This window comes from Peromyscus californicus, unplaced genomic scaffold, assembly GCF_007827085.1.
Source record: "Peromyscus californicus insignis strain IS unplaced genomic scaffold, ASM782708v3 Scaffold_12__1_contigs__length_115047231, whole genome shotgun sequence".
In the NCBI taxonomy this organism is placed as follows: domain Eukaryota; kingdom Metazoa; phylum Chordata; class Mammalia; order Rodentia; family Cricetidae; genus Peromyscus; species Peromyscus californicus.
Genome location: NW_026294413.1, coordinates 75,987,312 through 75,999,319, shown reverse-complemented (window position 1 = coordinate 75,999,319; position 12,008 = coordinate 75,987,312). Strand labels below are relative to the sequence as shown.

The window sequence follows — 12,008 nt, the reverse complement described above, 5'->3', positions numbered from 1 at the left end:
CCTGATTGAGTCACCTCACTTTACTCTTTGAATTCATACTTTGTGTTTTGGTTTGTATTAATCTCCACTTAGAATAGACAAAATGTGGGGCTGAGGAGATGGTTCAGTGAGTACAGCACCCATTACATGATCCCCAGAACGCACATGAAGCTGAGCACACGGCACACATCTGCAATCCCAGGGCCCCTACAGTGAGATGAGAGGTAGAGGCAGGAGAATCCCAGAAGCCCATGGGCCAGCTGCAGACAACAACCAAGGTGGAGGCTAGGACCGACACCTAAGCCGTGGCGTGCTAACCTGCACTTCACATACGCACCGCCACCCCAAATGCACAAAATAATTAAACTGTGCCTGTTTAAGAGCTGTTAGACACTTCCGTTCCTCTAACTACTGTCTTATCACGCTTTCAAAGACTCACTCAGCAAAACACTGCTGCTGCTGATAAGAAGGGCATCACCCAGCAGCATGGATGCTTACACAGCCACAATCTCTAAGTAAGGCCTTCACTTTCCCTACCTACGTGCAAATGATGTGGCACGACGTGGGACATGGCAAGTCGATGTTAACACCACATCAAGACAAATATGCAAATGAGAAAGTTTTATTTACATAAAAGACCCAGGCTGTACAAACACAACAGAAGGCCAAAGATGAAAAAAGTTCCCAGACACACAAATAACATATCTCATTTACAAGATTATTTACACTTTGGGACCCACATTTAAAGCCATGGTCCTGAGGTCAAGTTGACAAAGTAGTCTATAATAACTCACTTGGGAAGCCGACGGCCATGGCACTTCTACCGTGAAACATAAACGGAGGGAGGAAACCTTAGAAGGTACTACAGTGTGCAGAGGTCTTAGGACTGAGCTTTTAATGATTTTTAAAAGTAAGAAACAGTAAAAATGATGGTGTCCCCGGTAGTAACTGTCATCATGACACTTGTGTCTGGGGAAGGCAAGTAATCTGCACAGACAGCTCTTACCTTGTGTTTCTGATGCAGCAAATTGCTACTTCATCTTTTTTGCTTCTGTAGCAATAAGGATGGAACCCAGGGCCTTGTGCATGCTAGGCAAGCACTCCACCAATGAGCTGTACCCCTGCCCACCCCTGTCTCTAAACACACGGGAGTATAATAATACATCCCCTAAGACTAAAACAAGTCCAGGATCCATCAAAAGTCGAAGCCAAGTTTCAATATTTCAACTCTTCCTTCCTTCATTCCTGCTTAAATGCAAAAGCCGACAGTTTCTGATTGGTGGAAAGATCTAACGCTTTTTGCTTTTTAGAAAGATCCAAATTCTCCTTCGCTGCTTCTTCCTGGTTTTCTGGTTCACAGATCTCACGTTTTCGCTTCTTCTCTTCGGCTCCGTCGCTGGCAAGCTCTCCCTTGGCCTTGTTGGTCCATGCCTTTGTAAAACAGTGGGTGAAGAGATTTTATGTATGAAGAAGGAAATAGGATGAAAATGGTCTATTTACTTCCAAGGGTATGTCCTTGTACACAGAACTGTAATTAAAACTAGCCTTTTTAAGTTTATCACTAAAAGTTCTAATTGTTGACAGATTTAGATTTCTTCTTCTTTGGAAGAAAATATTTGCTAACTAACCCTCTGAACAAGGGGTAGATAGCCATAATATTTAAGCAACTTTGTAAACAATAGCAAAACTCTAAACAATCAGGTTCAAAACACACAATAGATTCTAAGCAGACATCTCAAGATACACATAAATGGCCAGCAGGTAACACAGAAAGGCTCAGCCTGGCTCATCACTAGGGTTCAAATCACAACTCACTAAGGTAATGTCCACATGAGTGTGGCACTGAACACTTTTAATTCTGGACACTTGGGAGCCCGCTGAGACAGGACTGTCAAGAATTCAAGGGCAGTCTGGGCTAATTAATTAGATACTGTCTCAACAACCAACAACCATATGTACTTGGTGGGTAGGGAGCAAAGAATGTACTTTCCTTGAGCACTAAGGATGAACATGGTGTGTATGTATACATATAGGCAAATACACATGCATGTACGTTTTAAATTAAAACAAAACACAGTCAGCAACTAGGCTCAACACTATAATCTCAGTACATGGGGGGACATTGTGGGAGGGCAGAGGCAGAAGAACTGCCCAGAGTGTGAGGCAAGCCTTACTCACATAGTCAGTTCCAGGCCAGTTAGGGATACAGAGCAATGCCCTGTCACAAAATCAAATAATCCCCAAAGCCATGGGATTATAATCTCCATAATCATGGGATGAAAATGTAGTTCAGTGGGAGAATGCTTACCTAACATTCACAAAGTCCTACATTCTATACACAGAAAAACAAAACTCCCCCAAATTATAAAACAAAAACACACAATCAAATTTTGTGAAGTCTCTCTCTCTTGTGACAAATTCACTCATGTCAATTTATATAGAAAAACAACAATGCTAAGAAGGTTCTAAATGCAGCTGGAACAGTTGTTTTCTAGCTTCTGGATCATGTAATACCTATCACTCATAAAGCCCAATTCATCAAAGCCAGTGTGTACACCAGGGGTGTCTACACCAAGAGGTGCCTATACTGTACACTGCCTCTCTGAGGAAGTAAAGTCTGAGGTTTAATTGGCACACCACCCACATTCCTTCATCCCTAAACAACAGAGGCGAGCCAGCTCCCAGCCTACTTTTTGTGTGAAAGTTGGACCAAAGCGCCAACAAAAGGAATTATTCTCATGTAAGTAGATAGCATTAAATTTTTTTTCTGCTTTTGGGGTTGGGAATTTAGCTCAATGGTAGAGCGCTTGCCTAGCAAGCGCAAGGCCCTGGGTTCGGTCCTCAGCTCCGGAAAAAAAGAAAAAAAAGAAGAAAAAAAAATTTCTGCTTTCATGGACTTGAAAACAGTAGTTTAAAGTTTAAATTCATTTTTCCTTATTAATCCTTTTGTTTTCAGCTCATAACTAAAGCATCCCTTTGGGGGAGTATTCCCTAAAAGGACACACATTTACACAGGTAGCTTTTAAAGTTATCCATGGGTACTCAGTAACAACTACAAGTCCACTTGTCAAAATTCACCCACATCTAATCTCCTCTTCACCAAGGCTTTTTTGATGTATTCAATTTTCCAGCGAAAAAGGCACATAAAAAAACTTTAAACCTGGGAAATCCACCGAGGTCTCATCTCAGCACGGTAATCCTTACCTTCCTTTCTTCGGCAGACAATACTCTAAATCGAATCATTCCCTCTTTTATTATGGCCGCTTCATCCGAAAAGTCAGGATTGTCACACAGAATATGACTTCTATTTTCTTCCAGCCACATCTGGAACCCAGTCTTTGGCCTGAAGTAATAATTACGTGAAAAAATTTATGCAAAATATACTATTTAAAATGTCACACGACCTTTGAAATTAGTAACTAACCATCAGCCTTTCAAGACTCATATAAAGTAAGGGAGACACAACTATACTAGTTAACAATATCCATATTACTTCCAAGAGCCTGGGCATTGCAGGATCTGTGGTGATATATTGAGTACCCCAATAAAGCTTACCTGGGGATCAGAGGACAGAGCCAGCCACTAAATTAGACATAGAGGTCAGACAGTGGTGGCACATACTTTTAACCCTGATGGATCTCTGTGAGTTCAAGGCCACACTGGGCTACATGAGAGAAACAGAACCAGGCAGTGGTGACACACACCTTTAATCCCAGTAAGCAATATGGCAGGACACAGAAAGGTATATAAGGCGTGCGGAAACAGGAACGTGCTTTCTTGAGGCTGAGGATTTTGTAGAGGTAAGCTAGCAGCTGTTCTGCTCCTCTGATCTTTCAGCTTTCACCTCAATATCTGACTCTGGGTTTTTTATTCTAAGACCTTTTAAGATTTGTGTTACAAGGGTCTGTGAGCTGGAATCCTTTGCAGGGTAATTCAGGAGGACCACTTACTTTACATCTGTCAGTGCAGAGACATCAACTGTGTTTCAGCTCTGTGTGTTTATAGGTTCAAGGTCTCCACTCTCTCTGAGCCCGTCTGGCCTGAAAATTCCCCCAGCTGTCACTCATAGGCTCATCATTTACCAAGCAGCTATCTGAAACTCTGCTGACTTCTCAGCCCTCCCCACCTCACCCCCTGACGGCTGACCTGGGTTCTTCCTGCACCATCACTAGGGAAAGCGTGGACAAAGCACACTATAAACTTGACTGGACTCTGTTACACCTTCTGCACAGACTGGTTAGGCCATCAGAAGGTTAATGGAAAGACCTCAGTTTCTGAGCACTTGCTGTCATGCATCCTAAATGCTTTATGTGTATCACCTCATAGCAAACCCTATGATTTGGAAACAACACAACTGCTAAACCAGGCACCTGAGACTCAGAGAGGTCAGAGAACAAGAGCAGGCCCAAGACTGAACAGTTAAGCGGTCTGACTGCAGAAACCCATGTTCAGTCCACCTGCAGTCTAGACTGCCTTTCACTATGCTGAAGCTGAATAGATTCTAAAGGTATTTACAATTAAAATCTTGTTTTTAATTAATTAATTTTGAAACAAAGTCTCATCATGTAGCTCTGGCTGTCCTGGAACTTGCTCTGTAGACCTGCTGGCCTCGAACTCACGGAGATCTGCTTGCCTCTGCCTCACAAGTGCTGCGATTAAAGGAATAAGCTACCACACCTGGCTGGGACACTGTATCTTCAAATTTCTCCGTACTGACCTGTGGTTTTCCGAGTTTTGAGGGCATATAGCTGGAGTTTCAGATGATGAATTTTTAGGATTTTCTTTTACTTCCTCTGTCTTGTCGGCCTGTGAAGTTCTTTTCTGGAAATAGGATGCTGCAGATGCCTATGAAAACAAACAGATGTGTGAGTCTGGGGACAAACATACAGACATTTAAAAAGGGGATTCGGGGACTAAACCAGGACTGAACATACTCCCTAGCCACACAAAGATAAGCCACAGGCACCTCATCTACCCCAGCACAGAGGGCACATGGCCACCGAAGCAGTACCTGCTTAGACTTTGGCTTGGGAATGAGAGGCTTTATAACTGGAGATTTTTCGTTATTTGCTGCTCGATTAAGAGGGGTGGACTTCCTGGAGGATTTGTTCATATTGTCCAAAATATTAGTTGAGCGTGTTGAATTCATCGATACGGCTGGTTCTTTGGAATTAACTAGCACCTGAAGAGAAAAGAGCATATTATACTTGAAGAAGAAAACAGCCCCATTGTAGTATCCTTTTTGGAAATGAAGTCATGGAGTACAAGCCAAATTGAGACTGAAGCATATTCTCTCAAATACCACACCCCAAAGACAAACAGGGAGAACCTCTCAAAATCATGCGCACTCGGTACTCAGAACTAAGAGGAATGCTTAGATGAGAACGACCTCAGTGATCTGTCTTTAATCCCTCAGAGTATAAGGAGGTCATTTGGAAATATGTTTTAATGACATTATTCAAACAGAAAACAACACTGGTTACCTTGAAGGGGTTTACGCGTCCTTGGCTACTAGAGAAAACTGCACCTATTACAAGAAGAAAACTCTCAATAGTGGTTTTGGTTTTTTAAAAGATAACTTCTGACTTTCACAATACTAAATAGAATATTTTAGTTTGTATTATATGAAAACAAAGGTACTGTACAACTTTTTTTTTCAGACAGAGTTTCACTAAGTCGGTGTGACTGGCCAAGAACTATGTAAATAAACTAGGCTGGCCTCAAATTTAATAGCGATCTCCACTGCTTCTGTCTCTCTAGGGCTAGTATCAAAGGTGTGCACTGCCACACCCGGCTCCCATATAACTTTAAAACAATTAACAAATACAGATGACCTCTTTCTTTCTTCTGAGACAAACTAATGTTAGATGGGAACTGTCCCAATTTGCTGCTATGAAATACACCAATGGGGCTGGAGAGATGGCTCAGAGGTTAAGAGCACTGGCTGTTCTTCCAGAGGTCCTGAGTTCAGTTCCCAGCAACCACATCGAGGCTCACAACCATCTGTAATAAGATCTGGCTCCCTCTTCTGGCCTGCAGACACACACGCAAACAGAACACTGTATACGTAATAAATAAATCTTAAAGAAAGAAACACACCAGTATGTAGACCCCTCATCTCTGGTGACCATGCAACATGGTGTTAAGGTGAGTAATCCCTTGAATGTGGACACCCACGCCCACCTGTCAAGAAAATAACCTACTGATGCCTCCCGTCTTCTGACATTACCCCCTTCATTTGCCTCTCTCAAGAACACTCTTTACACCTCCAACTACCACCTTCTCTTACAACCCTACCAAATGTTTCCAAAGCCACTGACATTACTACCGTCACTTCCTCCTTGCCCAAACATCTCTCCAGACAATGGTATAAGGTCCAGCCCTCCTACACGACAGCTGAAGCCCCCAACCCATCTCTCTGTAACCAAATGCTTAAATGCTGGAAATTCCCAACGGAGCCTCCCGTTTCTTCTTGCTTTAAAAACTCTCTAATGCGTGCTCACCTGTGCCCAAGGTATAAACTGCTCTACTTATGCCAATGGTTTATATTTCAAGAGTTTTTGAAGCAAATGACTAACTGTATGACCTACTGAGCTAATGGTAACACACCAGCTTCCCCTACAAACCTGTTTGCTTTTCTCTAGTGTTTCTGAAGCTGTACTGTTCTTCCCTTGGAGCCATCTTCCACCTTAGGAACACCTCAACAACGCTACCTTTTCTTTCTACTATCAGTACTCTAGCCCAAGCCGAACTATTCGGTCTCACTTGGACAGCCTTATGGCCATTCCTCCTCAGTATCGTGTGGTTATGCTCTGCTTAGAACCTACGGCAGCCTCCCAGCAGCCTCTGCTTAGAACTTACCAGCCTCCTGTGGTTTTGAACACAGTCTAGAAAATCTTTACCATCTGCCTGCTGTCCATCCCTCCGAGGCCCCACTGAACTGCTCTCTTGCCTCCTATATTCTCCTGCAGTCCTCACACACACTGTTTCCTCTGGCCCTGCTCCCATCCACTCCTCTCTTGCTGGCTAATTCATCTCTAGTGGCTGCTGTCAGCATTCCATGAGAACATCGTCTGGTGCCTATCCCCTTCTGACAGGATTGCGGCCACTGTTGTATGCTCCATATATCACATATTTCTCACCTGATTTGAGAGCGGGCATATCAGGGGAATTTGCACTTTGGAATAAGTTCTGCCCTGTAAATAAAACAATACAATGTGAGAGATGAAAATGAAGCCATCCTTGATATTTAACATCTGGACAGCAGCAATACCTTGAAAAAATATGGGAATTTAATTTCCCTCAGCCAACCAAACTGGAAAAGTAATTCGATAGCTTTCACCTCTTATTTATTTATTTATTTATTTATTTATTTATTTATTTATTTATTTATTCAATTTACCGCTGTTGGAGGATGGCACTTTGTAGACAATTATGCAGAGTCAGTTCGCTCTACCTTTGGTGTACTCTGGAGGTGGCACGTGGGGTGCCAGCACAGCATGGCAAGCGCCATCATCACCTGCTGAGCCTCCGCATCTTTCATTACTTGAAAACCTGTCTCACCGTGGTTGTGTGACTCCAGTTTTTCTTCTGGAACAGTCTCTTCTCTGTCCTCAGTGTCTTCTTCAACTTTACTTCTGGCCCGTGGCTGACTCCATTCTGTAGTGGTGTGACTGTAACTGATGGATAACAGTATTATTCCATAAGGAACAAATGCAAGACCCATTTCATATTCCAGACAGAGAAGGAAAATTCAAATGGCTGTTCTTTTACCCAGCATTCAGTTTTCTTCTGAAATCCTCTTCCTCCTCTTCTTCTGTCTGGGTTTCTGCCAATTCAGCTGCCTTTTCTGCAGCGAGTTCACTAAGTTTTTGAGCCAATATTAATTTCCGAGAGCGAGAAGCATATTTAACGGCTAAGTTGACAGCATTTTGAGTCATCAGACTGGCAAGTTCCACACAGCGAAATTCCCGTTCCAGTTTACAAGAAAGCTAATGGGGGAAATCACAATCAAATCCTGTTAAGTCAAACTTGAAAAGACAAAAAACTGACAGGATTAGCAAAACCAAAAACAGTCTTCTGGGCGAACTATTTCACAGCTTCTACAACGCACATTGTTACATCTGCAAAACTGAAAAGTATCTTACATTAATGGTGGGCTGGCTTGACCGGCAGTGTTTCTTAGTGACTTAATGAATAAAACGACGCATTTACAAACAGTAGCTTAGCTTCAATGAGACACGACATATTCCAGATGTGAACTGCATGAAAAGGCAGCCGTTCAAATTCAAATGTAGTTCTCCTCAATGTTTCTCCAGCTACCACCAATCACAATAGGGCAGGGAATTTTAAAACGTGAACTAAAGCAAAAACTAGTTATTACTTTGCTCAGAACTGGCAAACAAATGCTATTAAGTGAATTTGGATGGGAGAAGTAAACATCCTTAAAATTTCATGTATGCCCATGACCTTCAACTACCAGAAATAGCTCTACAACTTGTAAATTAATACTGCATTGATTATGTCTATAATATAGAAGGAAGGGTGTTGTGGGGCACGAGGGATGGCTCAGTGGTTACAAAGGAAGGGGTCCAGAGGCCTGAGCATGGCAAACATGGCTCTGGCAGGCCATGCCCCTTTCCCTCCCTCCCCTCCTCCCAGCTAAACCATAGATGACATTCCCGAAGCTAGCCTCCAAGGTCCATTCCCTTGTTTGGCCACTCCTCCTCCTGAGGCTGACCACCACGGTCCAGCTATCAAAGTACTGCAGTCCAGTAACAAAAGCCCCCCTTCCCCCCCCAATTAACATGCCCTGTCAAAACAAGCCAATTCATCCTAACACGGGGTTTCCCCCTTTCCCTTTATAAACTGCCACTTGACTATGGGCCGCGTCTGTCTCCTCTCTACCCAGAGGCAGTCCTTGTCCTCTGGGGCAAACATTCCTTCCCCTCTCCCTGATCCCTTCCTTCTCCCTCATCCTGCCTCCTGTCTTTGTCTCTTATTCCTTGCCCTTTGACCCTCTGGGGCAAATAAATCTCTTGGTGATGGGAACTTGGTCTTGGGGTGTCCTGTGTCGATTCTAGTTCTTTCCAAGGACTTGCTGCTCCTGAAGAGGGCTTGGGTTATGTTCCCCACACCCCTACACTGGCCCTAACTCTCTGGAACTCCAGTTCCAGAGGGCCCAGCACCATCTTCTGGCCTTTGTGACCATCAGGCACTCACATGGCACATATACATACATGTAGGCAAATGCTCGTAAACATCAAGTAAAAATAAATATTAAAAAGGAAGAGGAGGAGGAGGAGGAGGAGGAACAACATTCACTTAATACGTCTTAGAAAATACACGGTTTTTTTTTTTTTTTTTGGTTTGAATTTTGAAAATTCAGCACATGATAACTCAAGCTCAAAATGAGTTCTTGCCACTGGTTAGGACACCAGAGGTCTGGGAGCTCACGGTGCAGGAGCACTTTGTAATTGCACACCTGACCTATGGGCAAGAAGCTCTACACATGCACCGGAGGCTCCTTGAGACTGCTGGTATGGCAAGTCCCCGGAGCGCTTCTAATCAGGAGGAACTGTGACTCAGAGGGCAGCGTGGTTCCTGCAGGAGCTAGAATGAACTGACAGTCACTTCCCTCAAAGGTCAACAGTGCACATCCAGTGGAGAGGACATGGGGTTACATCCCTTTCAATAAGCAAACTTGAAATGAGGACAATGAACCCTAAGAGACCCTGCTCCAAAAATAAATGTAGTGAAGACCCCAAGGCACCAGACCTGGCCACGGGTTATGACAAAAGGCTGGGAAATCCAAATGCCTAAGGACATTTTTAAAACTGTCCAACCCTGGAGATCTAGAACAGTCCACACCTAAACTTCGTGGTGTAGACAAGCAGGAGTCACAACAACGGCTCTCAGACTCGTAAGTCACCTGGAGCACAGTGGGTGGGCACAGCTCCAGGAAAGCTTACTCTCTACCTATGGCCTTAGCCACAGGAAAAATTTCAAAAATTTTAACTGTAACATCAAGAGGGAGATAGAAATTTTAAGAGAAAAGATAAAATGTATAAACCCTAGATGGTAGAATTTAGTGTGTAAGTTCTACCTAGGGCTGGGCATGGTGGCACATGCCTTTACTCACTTGGGAGACAGAGCAGGTGGATCTCTGAGTTTGAGGCCAGACTGGTCTACAAGGCAAGTTCCAGAATAGCCAGGGCTACATAGAGAAACCCTGTTTTAAAGAAAAAAGGATTTCAACCTAAGAAAATGTGGTAATTTAAATGTATTTGGCCCCTCTAAGCTCACAGGGAGTGGCACTATTAGGTGTGGCCTTGTTGGAGGAGACTGGAGGGCACACCTTTAATCTGGACCACACCTTCTGTTGGAAGTGTGTCACTATGGGGGTGGACTTTGAGGTCTCTTTTTCTCAAGCTTCCCTCGGTGTGACAGTCAGTCAATTTCCTGTTGCCTCTGAGTCAAGATGTAGACTCTTGGCTCCAGCACCACATCTGCCTGCACGCCTCCATGTTCCCTGTCATGATAATGGACGGAACCTCTGAAACTGTAAGCAAGCCACCCCAATTAAATGTTTTCTTCATAAGAGTTGCCGTGGTCATGGTGAATTTTCATAGCAAGATAAACCCAAACTAAGACAGAGAATAATTAAATTTTCATTTTTTTCAGCATATTTTACTCACCGCAAGCATTTTCATCAAAAGTTCTTGCTGCTCTTTTACTGCCTGATTTTTAGTGCTCTCCTCATAATCATAACCATTTTTAGCCAAGTAATCAAGGTAGTTGTGAAACAAGACTGAATGCCAAAATTGTTCCTGCAAAATGGATCAAAGTACATAAAACCTTTAACATCCGCTTAACACCCCTCAAGTGTTAGGTACATCTTATGATACCAGCTTTAAACTATTTTCTGAAACCCTCCTTTCTATATAAGCTTATTTTACAACTCTAATTTCAATATGATATTATGGCTCAGCCTTATGTTCCAGTCTTTAAAAAAAGGTGTCATGTGTGTATTTGTATAATATTTGTATCTCTTTTATTAGTCCTCAGAGGACTCGGTAAACTGGTCCTGTAGGTGTCCTGCTTCCTAACTAGAATAGCTAACTGCAAGGTTTCAAATGTCTTTCAGGACAGCAGAGCTAGGTCTAGAGTAGGATGCGTTTATGGTCAGGGAGCAGCAGGCTTACCTGACCCTACCACGGAAGGCCTCGCACTTCCTCTGCAGTGAGCCCTGGAGGCTGTGACAGTGACCACATCAGGTGGCCTTGGGATCACAAGCAGTGCCCTACTGCATTATTTAATCACTGTGTAGTAATACTCAACACTGGCCGCTGTGATGACTTAAAATCTTCTGTGTCACAGGTACTTACTATCAAATTTAGAGTATTAAGACATCTGCATACCTCCATCTGGCCTTTCTCTGTCCCAGTCTGACAATAAGGAAGCTTAAAGGATAATATGGCCACGGCGGGACGTGGAAGGGTGGGAGGGAACCGAGACCCTTTACAAGGGATGCACCTGTCAGTGAAGAAAAAAGTCCCACCTTAAAGACTTTCTACAGGATGACAAAAGCTGCTAAAATAAAAACTTTTCAGGAATTAGGAACTACGAACAGTAATGCTACTCTAATAGGCCCGTGGATTTCAAATGTTTTATAACTACTCCTGGTATTATTAAATGCCCACCGGAGAAATTAAGAAGCAGCCACACTCACAAATGCTGTTCACATGATACATGCCCCTTTGTCATGAAATGTGAACCTCTTCTTTATTGTTTGACAATATGAGCCGGGCATGGCGGCACACCTTTAATCCAGCACTCAGGAGGCAGAGCCAGGTGGATCTCTGTGAATTCAAGGCCAGCCTGGCCTACAAAGCCAGAGTTCCAGGACAGCCAGAGCTGCAACACCGAGAAACCCTATCTCAAGAAACCAAAAAACCAACCAACCAACCAATCACAACAACAAAAACCACAAACATATTTTAAAGTTCTAATTTTTTTTGAGCGTACAA

The 12,008-nt window shown here is 43.3% G+C and overlaps 1 protein-coding gene across 1 annotated transcript in view; it reads right to left on the bottom strand.

The window, feature by feature from the left end:
• Window positions 1-585: 585 nt before the first annotated feature.
• Wdhd1 (WD repeat and HMG-box DNA binding protein 1) overlaps window positions 586-12,008 on the bottom strand; it is a 43,573-nt gene continuing 32,150 nt past the window's right edge. The window contains exons 16-25 of the mRNA XM_052733419.1: window positions 11,400-11,514; window positions 10,677-10,808; window positions 7,753-7,970; window positions 7,543-7,658; window positions 7,122-7,175; window positions 5,463-5,506; window positions 4,991-5,161; window positions 4,697-4,824; window positions 3,184-3,322; window positions 586-1,410 (exon numbers count right to left, since the gene is read on the bottom strand). Of these exons, the coding sequence (XP_052589379.1) occupies window positions 1,219-1,410; window positions 3,184-3,322; window positions 4,697-4,824; window positions 4,991-5,161; window positions 5,463-5,506; window positions 7,122-7,175; window positions 7,543-7,658; window positions 7,753-7,970; window positions 10,677-10,808; window positions 11,400-11,514 (1,309 nt within the window). The 3' untranslated portion in view covers window positions 586-1,218. The remainder of the gene's footprint in view (window positions 1,411-3,183; window positions 3,323-4,696; window positions 4,825-4,990; window positions 5,162-5,462; window positions 5,507-7,121; window positions 7,176-7,542; window positions 7,659-7,752; window positions 7,971-10,676; window positions 10,809-11,399; window positions 11,515-12,008) is intronic.